The sequence below is a fragment of the Mesoplodon mirus genome (genome assembly GCF_964341445.2).
Source record: "Mesoplodon mirus genome assembly, chromosome: 8".
In the NCBI taxonomy this organism is placed as follows: Eukaryota; Metazoa; Chordata; class Mammalia; order Artiodactyla; family Ziphiidae; genus Mesoplodon; species Mesoplodon mirus.
In genome coordinates, this window is record NC_138984.1 from 112,484,769 (window position 1) to 112,498,461 (window position 13,693).

A 13,693-nucleotide genomic window follows, 5' to 3' on the forward strand; every position below is an offset into this window, starting at 1 on the left:
AATCTCTCTCAGCAGCTTCAGGAACAGCAGATTAAATCTCCACAACCAACTCTATGTACCCTGCCTCTCTGGAACACCTGAATAGACAACAAGTCATCCCAAAATTGAGGCAGTGGATTTTGGGAGCAACTGTAGACTTGGGGTTTGCTCTCTGCATCTAATTTGTTTCTGGTTTTATGTTTATCTTAGTTTAGTATTTAAAGTTTATTCTCACTGGTAGATTTGTTTAATGATTGGGTTGCTCTCTTCTTTGTACATATATATATATATATACACACACACACACACACACACACATATTTTTTTTTCTCCGTTTTCTTTTTTAGACAGTGTGCATGTGTATGCTTCTTTGTGTGATTTTGTCTGTATAGCTTTGCTTCTGCATTTGTCCTAAGCTTCTGTCTGTCTTTTTTTTCTTTTTTTTTTGTATAGTTTTTAGCACTTGTGATCATTGGTGGATTTGTTTTTTGGTTTGGTTGCTCTCTTCTTTCATTCTTTTTTACTACTTTTTAATTTTTAAAATATTTTTTAATTTTAATAACTTTAATTAATTTATTTTTTATTCTCTCTTTACTTCTGAGCCTGGTGGCTAACAGGGTTTAGGTGCTCCGGCCAGGTAACAGGCCTGAGCCTCTGAGGTGGGAGAGCCAAGTTCAGGACATTGGTCCACCAGAGACCTCCCAGGCCCATTAAATATCAAATGGCAAAAACTCTACCAGAGATCTCCACCTCAATGTTAAAACCCAGCTCCACTCAATGACCAGCAAGCTACAGTGCTGGACACCCTATGCCAAACAACTACCAAGACAGGAACACAAACCCACCCATTAGCAGAGAGGCTGCCTAAAATCATAATAAATTCACAGACACCCCCAAAAATACCACCAGACATGGTCCTACCCACCCAAAAGGCAATATCCAGCCTCATCCACCAGAACACAGGAACCAATCTCCTCCACCAGGAAGCCTATACAATCAACTGAACCAACCTTATGCACTGGGGGCAGACACAAAAACAACAGGAACTATGAACCTGCAGCCTGTGAGAAGGAGACCCCAAACACAGTAAGTTAAGCAAAATGAGAAGACAGAGAAATAACACAGCAGATGAAGGAGAAAAGTAAAAACCCACCAGTCCAAACAAATGAAGAGGTAATAGGCAGTTTACCTGAAAAAAAATTTAGAGTAATGACAGTAAAGATTATCAAAAATATTGGAAATAGAATGGAGAAAATACAAGAAACGTTTAACAAGGAACTAGAAGAATTAAAGAGCAAATAAAAAATGGTGAACATCACAAAAAATGAAATTAAAAATTCTCTGGAAGGAATCAATAGCAGAATAACTGAGACAGAAGAACGGATAAGTGACCTGGAAGATAAAATAGTGGAAATAACTACCACAGAGCAGAATAAAGAAAAAAGAATGAAAAGAATTGGGGACAGTCTCAGAGACATCTCAGACAACATTAAATGCACCAACAAATGAATTATAGGGTTCCCAGAAGAAGAGGAAGAAAAAGGGACTGAGAAAATATTTGAAGAGATTATAGTGGAAAACGTCCTTAATATGGGAAAAGAAATAATCAAGAAAGTCCAGGAAGCACACAGAGTCTCCCATACAGGATAAACCCAAGGAGAAATACGCCAAGAAACATATTAATCAAACTATAAAAAATAAAATACAAAGAAAAAATATTAAAAGCAGCAAGAGAAAAGCAACAAATAACATAAAAGGGAATCCCCATAAGGTTAACAACTGATCGTTCAGCAGAAATTCTGCAAGCGAGAAGGGAATGGCAGGACATATTTAAAGTGATGAAAGGGAAAAACCTACAACCAAGATTACTCTACCCAGCAAGGATCTCATTTAGATTCAACAGAGAAATTAAAACATTTACAGACAAGCAAAAGCTAAGAGAATTCAGCACCACCAAAACAGCTTTGCAACAAATGCTAAAGGAATATCTCTAGGCAGGAAACACAAAAGAAGGAAAAGACCTACAATAACAAACCCAAACCAACTAAGAAAAAGGTAATAGGAACATACATATTGATTATTATCTTAAATGTAAATGGATTAAATGCTCTAATCAAAAGACATAGACTGGCTGAATGGATACAAAAACAGGACCCATATACATGCTGTCTACAACAGACCCACTTCAGACCTAGGGAAATATACAGCCTGAAAGTGAGGGCATGGAAAAATATGTTCCATGCAAATGGAAATCAAAAGAAAGTTGGAGTAGCAATTCTCATATCAGACAAAATAGACTTTAAAATAAAGACTATGATGAGACAAAGAAGGACACTACAAAATGATCGAGGGATCAATCCAAGAAGAAGATATAACAACTGTAAACATTTATGGACCCAACATAGAAGTACTTCAGTACATAAGGCAAATGCTAACGGCCATAAGAGGGGAAACTGACAGTGACACAATCATAGTAGGGGACTTTAACAACCCACTTTCACCAATGGACAGACCATCCAATATGAAAATAAATAAGGAAATGCAAGATTTAAATTATACATTAAACCAAATGGACTTAATAGATATTTATAGGACATTCCATCCAAAAACAACAGAATACAATTTCTTCTCAAGGGCTCATGGAGCATTCTCAAGGCTAGATCATATCTTGGGTCACAGATCAAGCCTTGGTATATATAAGAAAATTGAAATTGTATCCAATATCTTTTCCAACCACAATACTGAGACTAGATATCAATTACAGGAAAAAAAAACCTGTAAAAAATACAAACACATGGAGGCTAAACAATACACTAATAAATAACCAAGAGATAACTGAAGAAATCAAAGAGGAAATCAGAAAATACCTAGAAACAAATGACTTTGAAAACATGACGACCAAAAACCTATGGGATGCAGCAAAAGCGGTTTTAAGAGGGAAGTTTATAGCAATACAATCCTACCTGAAGAAACAAGATGCATCTCAAAAAACAACCTAACCTTACACCTAAAGCAATTAGAGAAAGAAAAACAAAAACCCCAAAGTTAGCAGAAGGAAAGAAATCATAAACATCAGATCAGAAATACATGAAAAAGAAATGAATGAAATGATAGCAAAGGTCAATAAAACTAAAAGCTGGTTCTTGAGAAGATAAACAAAATTGATAAACCATTAGCCAGACTCATCAAGAAAAAAAGGGAGAAGACTCAAATCAATGAATTACAAATGAAAAAGAAGTAATAACTGACACTGCAGAAATACAAAGGACCATGAGAGATTACTACAAGCAACTATATGCCAATAAAATGGACAGCCTGGAAGAAATGGACAAGTTCTTAGAAAAGCACAACCTTCTGAGACTGACCCAGGAAGAAATAGAAAATATAAAGACACCAATCCCAAGCATGGAAATTGAAACAGTGATTAAAAATCTTCCCAGAACCAGATGGATTCATAGGCAAATTCTACCAAATATTTAGAGAAGAGGTAACACCCATCCTTGTCAAACTCTTCCAAAATATAGCAGAAGGAGGAATGCTCCCAAACTCATTATACAAGGCCACCATCACCCTGATACAAAAACCAGACAAAGATGTTAAAAAAAAAAAAACTACAGGCCAATACCACTGATGAACATAGCTGAAAAATCCTCAACAAAATACTAGCAAACAGAATCAAACAGCATATTAAAAGGATCATATACCATGATCATGTGGGGTTTATCTGTGGAATGCAAGGATTCTTCAATGTATGCAAATCAATCAATGTGATACACCATATTAACAAATTGAAGGATAAAAACCATATGATAATCTCAATAGATGCAGAAAAAGATTTCGACAAAACTCAACACCCATTTATGATAAAAATGCTCCAGAAAGTAGGCATAGAGGGAACTTACCTCAACATAATAAAGGCCATATACGACAAACCCACAGCCAACATCATTCTCAATGGTGAAAAACTGAAACCATTTCCACTAAGATCAGGAAAAAGACAACGTTGCCCAATCTCACGACTATTAGTGAACATAGCATTGGAAGTTTTAGCCACAGAAATCAGAGAAGAAAAAGAACTAAAAGGAATCCAAATCAGAAAAGAAGTAAAGCTGTCACTGTTTGCTAATGACATGATACTATACGTAGAGAATCCTGAAGATGCTACCAGAAAACTACTAGAGCAAATCAATGAATTTGGTAAAGTAGCAGGATACAAAATTAATGCATAGAAATCTCTTGCATTCCTATATACTAATGATGAAAAATCTGAAAGAGAAATTAAGGAAACACTCCCATTTACCATTGCAACAAAAAGAATAAAATACCTAGGAATAAACCTACCTAAGGAGACAAAAGAACTGTATGCAGAAAACTATAAGACACTGATGAAAGAAATTAAAGATGATACAAACAGATGGACAGATATACCATGTTCTTGAGTTGGAAGAATCAGCATTGTGAAAAATGACTATACTACCCAAAGCAATCTACAGATTCCATGTCATCCCTATCAAACTACCAAGAGCCTTTTTCACAGAACTAGAACAGAATATTTCACAATTTGTATGAAAACACAAAAGACTGCTAATATCAAAACCAATCTTGAGAAAGAAAAATGGAGCTGGAGTAATCTGGCTCCCTCACTTCAGACTATACAACAAATCTACAGTAAACAAAACAGTATGGTACTGGCACAAAAACAGAAATATAGGTCAATGGAACAGGATAGAAAGCCCAGATATAAACCCATGCACATATGGTCACCTTATTTTGATAAAGGATGCAGGAATATACAATGGAGAAAAGACAGCCTCTTCAATAAGTGGTGCTGGGAAAACTGGGCAGCTACACGTAAAAGAATGAAATTAGAACACTCCCTAACACCATGCACAAAAAATAAACTCAAAATGGAATAAAGACCTAAATATAAGGCCAGACAGTATAAAAACTTTTAGAGGAAAACATAGGCAGAACACTCTACGACATAGATCACAGCAAGATCCTTTTTGACCCACCTCCTAGAGAAATGGAAATAAAAACATAAATAAACAAATGGGACCTAATGAAACTTAAAAGCTTTTGCACAGCAAAGGAAACCATAAACAGGAAAACCCAGAGATGGGAGAAAGTATTTGTAAATGAAGCAACTGACAAAGGATTAATCTCCAGAATTTACAAGCAGCTCATGCAGCTCAATATCAAAAAAAAAACAAAAAAAACAATCAACTCAATCCAAAAATGGGCAGAAGACCTAAATAGACATTTCTCCAAAGAAGATATACAGATTGCCAACAAATACATGAAAGGATGCTCAACATCACTAAACATTAGAGAAATTGAAATCAAAATTACAATGTGGTATCACCTCACACCAGTCAGAATGGCCATCATCAAGAAATCTAGAAACAATAAATACTGGAGAGGGTGTGGAGAAGAGGGAAGACTCTTGCACTGTTGGTGGGAATGTAAATTGATACAGCCACTATGGAGAACAGTATAGAGGTTCCTTAAAAAACTAAAAATAGAACTACCATATGACCCAGCAATCCCACTACTGGGCATATACCCTGAGAAAACCATAATTCAAAAAGAGTCATGTACCACAATGCTCAATGCAGCTCTATTTACATTGGGCAGGACATGGAAGCAACCTAAATGTCCATCGACAGATGAATGGATAAAGAAGATGTGGCACATATATACAATGAAATATTACTCAGCCATAAAAAGAAATGAAATTGAGTTATTTGTAATGAAGTGGATGGACCTAAATTCTGTCATAGAGTGAAATAAGTCAGAAAGAGAAAAATAAGTACAGTGTACTAACATATATATATATATATATATATATATATATATATATATATATAGAATCTAAAAAAAAAAAAAAACAGGTTCTGAAGAACCTAGGGACAGGACAGGAATAAAGACGCAGACATAGAGAATGAGCTTGAGGGCACGGGGAGAGGGATGTGTAAGCTGGGATGAAGTGAGAGAGTGGCATGGACATATATACACTACCAAATGTAAAATAGATAGCTAGTGCGAAGCAGCCACATAGCACAGGGAGATCAGCTCGGTGCTTTGTGACCACCTAGAGGGGTGGGAAAGGGAGGATGGGAGGGAGACACAAGAGGGAGGCAATATGGGGCTATATGTAAATGCATAGCTGCTTCATTTTGTTATAAAACAGAAACTAACACACCATTTAAAAGCAATTATACTCCAATATAGATGTTAAAAATAATAATAATAAAATAAAATAGGAAGACCTAGGTGTCAAAGGGAGCAAGAAGAAACCAGGAACCGAGAATTCAGTAAAAAGAAGCTTGTTGGAAATTGATTTTCTTCTGGCTAGTTGAGTAACCTGAGAAAGTTTTTAAAGGCTGGGAATTTTAAGGACATACACTTCTATAAGGGAAGAAGAGGATGATAATGAAAACAAAATATCTTTGTCACTGAGAGAATAGACATTTTTACATGAAATGCAGTACAAACTAAATCTTAGAAACCAGGGTCTATAAGGATTCCCAGCTTAAAAAAAATAATAACATATTTCCAATGTAAGAGTTTATCCAATGCTTTAATATGGAAAAAAAGGAAAATTAATGAAATTAAAATTTCCTTTTTTTAAAGTCAAAAAAATTTTCTAACTTTACCTAGACTAATGAAGAAAGCAGACAGAAGACACAAATCATCAAAATCAGAAATGGAAAAGGGAATATCACTAATGACTTCACAGAAATAAAAAGTATTAGAGGTAATATTATAAACAACTTATACCAAAAATTAAGAAAACTTGGATGAAATAGTTCATAGAAGACAAAAATTGGTAAAAATTTACTCAAGAAGAAATATTATACCTGAGTAGGCTGAAGAAATGGAATTAGTAAAATCAAACACAAAACCTTCCCATAATTTAAATTCCAGGCCCAGATGGCTTCACTGGAAACTTTTATTGAATATTTAAAAACAGCCCTTCACAAATTCTTCTACAAAGAATACTTCTGAACTCATTCTGTTATATTCATTCAGTGTTATGCTCATACCAAATCCAGACAAAACATCACATAAAAATAATAATGTAGACCAATATCCCACATGAATGTAGATGCAAAAATTCTCAACAAAATAATAGTAATCTGAACTCAACAACTTATTATACACCATGACCAAGTGAGATTTACTTCAGGAATGCAAAGTAGTAGATTTAACAGCTGAAAATCAGTTAATGTAGTATACCATATTAATAGATTCAAATTGATAGATTCAATGTTAAAAATCATATAGTCATCTTAATAGATACAGATAAAACATTTGACAAAATCCAATATACATTACTGATAAAATTTCACAACAAACTAGGAATATATACTAACTTTATCAACCTAATAAAGGATATCTAGTTAAAAAAACCCTATAACTAACATTATGCATAATGGTGAAAAACTGAATACATTTCCCCTAAGATCAGAAATAAGGTATGAACATCAATACTCATCACTTCAACATTAAACTAGAAGTTCTGGCCAAAAAGACAGGAAAAAAAGAAAAAGAAGGGAAAAGGAGGGTATTTGGAGGAGAGAGAGGAGGAGAGTGTGAGCTAGTTAAAGGCATTCCAATCAGAAAAGAAATTAAAATGTCTTTATTTGCAGATGACATGAAAGAAAATTCTAAACAGCTACTAGACTAATAAATGGGTTCAGCAAGGTCACAGGACACAATGTTAATATTAAATACTTAATCGTATCTCTATGTAATGTTAACATACAATCAGAATAAAGTTAAGAAAACAATTGTATTCAAAATAGCATCAAAAAATATAACACACATTTATAACCTTTATATACTACCTAAGGAGGCAAAATACCTGTACTCCAAAAACTGTAAGACGCTGATGAAAGAAGTTGAAGATGATAAACAGATGGAACGATATACCATGCTCTTTGGTTGGAAGAATCAATATTGTCAAAATGACTACGCTACCCAATGCAATCCCTATCAAATTACCAATGGCATTTTTCACAGAACTAGAACAAACATTTTCTAAATTTGTATGGAGACACAAAAGACCCCAAATAGCCAAAGCAATCTTGAGAAAGGAAAACAGAGCTGAAGGAATCAGACTATACTACAGACTTCAGACTATACTACAAAGCAACAGTCATGAAAACAGTATAGTACTGGCACAAAAACAGAAATATAGATCAATGGAACAGGATAGAAAGCCCAGAGCTAAACCCATGCACATATGGTGTATGGTCACCTTATCTTGGACAAAGGAGGCAAGAATATACAATGGAGAAAAGATAGCCCCTCCAAATAAAGACACAGACCTACTAGAGAATGGACTTGAGGATATGGGGAGGGGGAAGAGTAAGCTGTGACAAAGCAAAAGAGAGGCATGGACATATATACACTACCAAACGTAAGGTAGATAGCTAGTGGGAAGCAGCCGCATAGCACAGGGAGATCAGCTCAGTGCTTTGTGACCGCCTGGAGGGGTGGGATAGGGAGGGTGGGAGGGAGATGCAAGAGGGAGGGGATATGGAAACATATGTATATGTATAACTGATTCACTTTGTTATAAAGCAGAAACTAACACACCATTGTTAAGCAATTATACTCCAATAAAGATGTAAAAAAAAAAAAAGATAGCCTCTCCAATAAGTGGTGCTGGGAAAACTGGACAGCTACAGGTAAAAGAATGAAATTAGAACACTTCCTAACACCATACACAAAAATAAATCAAAGACCTAAACATAAAGCCAGACACTATAAAACTCTTAGAGGAAAACATAGGCAGAACACTCTATGACATAAATCACAGTAAGATCCTTTATGAGCCACCTCCTAGAGTAATGGAAATAAAATAAAAAATAAACAAATGGGACCTAATGAAACTTAAAATTTTTTGCACAGCAAAGCTTTTCTCCCATTCTGTGAGACAACCCACAGAATGGGAGAAAATATTTGCAAATGATGCAACAGACAAGGGAATAATCTCCAAAATTTACAAACAGCTCATGTGGCTCAATATCAGAAAAACAAATGACCCACTGAAAAAATGGGCAGAAGACCTAAAGAGACATTTCTCCAAAGAAGACATACAGATGGCCAAGAGACACATGAAAAGATGCTCAACATAGCTAATTATTAGAGAAATGCAAATCAAAATTGTGAGATATCACCTTGCACCAGTCAGAATGGCCATCCTCAAGAAGTCTACAAAAAATAAATGCTGGAGAGGGTGTGGAGAAAAGGGAACCCTCCTACACTGTTGGTGTAAACTGGTGCAGCTACTATGGAGAAGAGTATGGAGGCTCCTTAAAAAACTAAAAATAGAATTACTATATGATCCAGCAATCCCACTACTGGGCATATATCCAGAGAAAACCATGGTTCAAAAGGACTTTTCCCCATATTTGCTTTTTAAAAAATTAAATACCTTTTCACACCTACTAAAACGTCTATAATCAAAAAGAATGGCATTATGTGACAGGGAGGATATAAAGAAACTGGAATCTACTACATTACTGATAGGAATGTAAAAATGGTACAGCCACTGTGAAAAACATTTTGGCAGTTTTTTAAAAACAATTATTTATTTATTATTTGGCTGCATCGAGTCTTAGCTGCAACACGTGGGATCTTCATTGCGGCATGCGGGATCTGTCACTGCAGCATGCAGGCTCTTTGTTGCAGTGCAGGGGCTTCTCTCTAGTTGTGGTATGCAGGCTCTACAGCACGCAGCCTCAGTAGTTGAGGCGCACAGCCTCTCTAGTTGTGATACGCAGGCTTCAGAGCATGCAGGCTCAGGAGTTGTAGCATGCGGGCTCAGTAGTTGTGGTGCATGGGCTTTAGAGTGCTTGGGCTCAGTAGTTGTGGTGCTTGGGCTTAGTTGCTCTGCAGCATGTGGGATCTTAGTTCCCCGACCAGGGACTGAACCTACGTCCCCTTCATTGGAAGACAGATTCTTAACCACTGAACCACCAGGGAAGTCCAAGGCAGTTTCTTAAGAAGCTAAACTTATGATAAGACCTAACATCTACCTAAAAGAAATGAAAATATGTCCACATAAAGACATACACAAATATACACAAATGTTTATGAAAATAGGTAAATAAAATATGGTATATCCATATAGTGGAATGCTATTCAGCAATGAAACAAAATGAGACTAAGATATATACCAGAACATGGATGAACCTCAACATCATTATTCTAATTTAAAGAAACCAGACAGAAAATGGTACACAGTATAGTATTCCTTTTAGATGAAATGTACAGAAAAGGCACATCAATAGATAGAAAAAAGATTAGTGATTGCCTAGAGCTGGAGTTAAGAGCTAGAATTGACTATAAATTGGTGTTAGGGTCATAGGGATAAAACGTTCAAAATTTACTAAAAATCATTAAACTGTAAAGTTAAAATGAGTGAAATTTATGGTATATAAATTATATCTTAAGTTGCTTTAAAAATTCCAGTGTTTATCCCATCAAGACAAAGAGAAGTATATGCCATAGAGAAGTATATGCCATTGAGAACAATACACCAAAACCCCAGATGAGATAGCAATTTACACCTTGAATAAACATGTAATTGAGGCAGGGACTCTCAAAAGCCAATCATGAAACAGTAACCAGCATTTTCCCCCCAGTAGTCCTCATATTCTGTGTGTAAAGAAGACTCAGAATAGAAAAGGTGACGTTTTTGAGTAGGAAACTGATGAAGTAGAATATGATACATGAGTCCCTGACATATTTGGAGGGCCTATGTGAGTCATTTGATTACATCTATGCAATCCATTATGAGTTAAAGACATAGATTTCAATGATTCAAGGGACCTGTTTTTAAAAAATTAGGGAAAAAAAGCCAAAGTCTGAATCAAGAGAATAATGAATATTGAATGGGTCTGTCATCAGTAAATTAATGTAGTTAATTAAGGTAATTAATGTGAACCATTTGGATCCTTTGGGGAGTAGTAGTCTTGTACATCAGTAAAGCTTTGCATTTGAGGAGGACAGAAGTTTATAAATCAAGTCTCAGATTAAAAAGTATTGTGAATAATTTTGTAACAACAATTATAACTAAATAAAACAATACATATTATTCATTCTTTTCTCTGATGTAGCCTTTTCCATCATAACAGAATATTTACTTATATATTACACAAAATGGAATAGATCATCAAGATAACATTTCCCTGTAAACTTTCTGTAACAAGTCATTTTGCCCCCAAATTGGAGTAAATTCTATTGTACTTTGTAACAAATGAAATTAGTACAAGTTTACAAACCACAAACATTATTCAAGAAAAAAACCAGCAACCAAACAAATCAATTTATTAAATAATATTTAGGTGCCTGAGATAAAAATTGGTTTAACTTAAAATAGTCTAATTTCAACCCCCATAAGTTTCCACTTAGTGAATATATAGAAAGACTTACAGACTTTGGGCTTTCTTCATTCACTAAATAAAATGTGAAATCTAAAAATCAGACAAGATCATACTGCAAAAGTTCAACTAAAGTCTTACCTCCATCAGAACAAAGAGTGCTGCAAAGAATAGAAGGGTTGCCCATTCTACTCTGTGTAGAATTATCTCAAAATCATGGATATCAGCTAAAATTAGCAACCAGATGGCACCCAGAATAGCAATCCACCCTGAAAAACAAATAAACAGAGTTACAGATGTAGTTCAATTGTTAAAACACTAATTCTTCATCTTCAGATTGCTTTCTTAAATTGAAGATAATTGATATTCTGCAAACTGAACATGCTTAAAACGTACAATTTGTATTTTGGATAATGTGTATACCAAAGAAACCAACACAACGGGCAGGATAATGAATATATCCACCACCCCAGCAGTTTACTCATGCCATGTTCTTTTCTCCCTCTCCCGCCTACTGTCACCAGGCCCCACCCCCAGGAAACCATTCATCTCTTTTCTTAAATGCAATCATATAGTATGTATTTTTTATCGGACTGCTTCCATTCAGCACAATTATTTTAAGATACTTCAGTGTTGGTGTGTGGACCAATAGTCATTCTTCTTTATTGTTTAGTATGGCATAGTATGGCTATGCCACAATGTACATACTCATTCACCTTGATGGGCATTTGCACTGCTTCCAGTGTTTGGCTATTACAAATGAATGTGCGATGAACTTTCATATAAATTATCTATATGTACATTATGCTTTCAGTTCCCTTGGGTCAATATCTAGGAATGGAATGGTTGGATCATATAATAGGCTAGTACTATGGAATATTTATGTTTTAAGAAACTGTGAGGCTGTTTCCCAAAATGGTTGTGACATTTTACAATCCCACCACTAGTATATGAGAATTCCAGTTTCTCCATATTTTCAACACTTAGCTTTTTTGATTTTTGACATTACGGTGGGTATGAAATGGTATCTCATTGTGATTTCAAATTGTATTTCTCTAGTGACTAATAATGTTCAGCATCTTTTCGTGTACTTATCTGTCATCCATATATGTTCTTTTGCGAAGTTTTTGTTCAAATAGGCTGAATAAATTTTTTTCTGAGTAGAGCAAATAAAACTCAAAATAAGTAGAATAAAAATGTGCTGGATCAGAAATAAATGAAATAGAAAATAGAAAAATATTAGAGAAAAGCAATGATACCAAAACTTGGTTCTTTTAGAAGATCAAGAAGATTGATAAAACTTAGCCAGTCTAAATAGGACAAAAAGACAAAGGGGAAAAATGCTAATATCAAGAATAAGATCAGTGATATGGCTATAGATTATACAGGCATAAAAAGAGTACTAGTTTTCTAAGTAGGCATAGAGGGAACTTTCCTCAACATAATAAAGGCCATATATGACAAACCCACAGCCAGCATCGTCCTCAATGGTGAAAAACTGAAACCATTTCCACTAAGATCAGGAACAAGACAAGGCTGCCCACTCTCACCACTCTTATTCAACCTAGTTTTGGAAGTTTTAGCCACAGCAATCAGAGAAGAAAAGGAAATAAAAGGAATCCAAATCGGAAAAGAAGAAGGAAAGCTGTCACTGTTTGCAGATGACATGATACTATACATAGAGAATCCTAAAGATGCTACCAGAAAACTACTAGAGCTAATCAATGAATTTGGTAAAGTAGCAGGATACAAAATTAATGCACAGAAATCTCTGGCATTCCTGTACACTAATGATGAAAAATCTGAAAATGAAATCAAGAAAACACTCCCATTTACCATTGCAACAAAAAGAATAAAATATCTAGGAATAAACCTACCTAAGGAGACAAAAGACCTGTATGCAGAAAATTATAAGACACTGATGAAAGAAATTAAAGATGATACAAATAGATGGAGAGATATACCATGCTCCTGGATTGGAAGAATCAATATTGTGAAAATGACTCTACTACCCAAAGCAATCTACAGATTCAATGCAATCCCTATCAAACTACCACTGGCATTTTTCACAACCAAATTTTAAAAAATTGTATATGCAGTATTTTTTGGTCTGACTTCTTTCATTCAGCATAATTATTATGAGATTTATCCATGTGGCAGTGTACATAAGTAGTCCATCCTTTTTATTGCTGAGTAGTATTCTATGGTTTGACTATGCCACAATTTATACATCCATTCACCTATTGATGAACACTGAATAGTTTGACTTGACTATGACAATGAAAACTGCAGTGAATATTTGTGTTCAATTGTTT

The 13,693-nt window shown here is 34.9% G+C and overlaps 1 protein-coding gene across 2 annotated transcripts in view; it reads right to left on the reverse strand.

Moving 5' to 3' along the window:
- OCA2 (OCA2 melanosomal transmembrane protein) overlaps nucleotides 1-13,693 on the reverse strand; it is a gene marked incomplete at its 5' end in the record, with an annotated part of 170,515 nt that overhangs the window by 43,443 nt on the left and 113,379 nt on the right. For both annotated transcript variants that reach the window (XM_082630808.1, XM_082630807.1), the window contains one exon: nucleotides 11,520-11,647. In XM_082630808.1, the coding sequence (XP_082486934.1) occupies nucleotides 11,520-11,647 (128 nt within the window). The remainder of the gene's footprint in view (nucleotides 1-11,519; nucleotides 11,648-13,693) is intronic.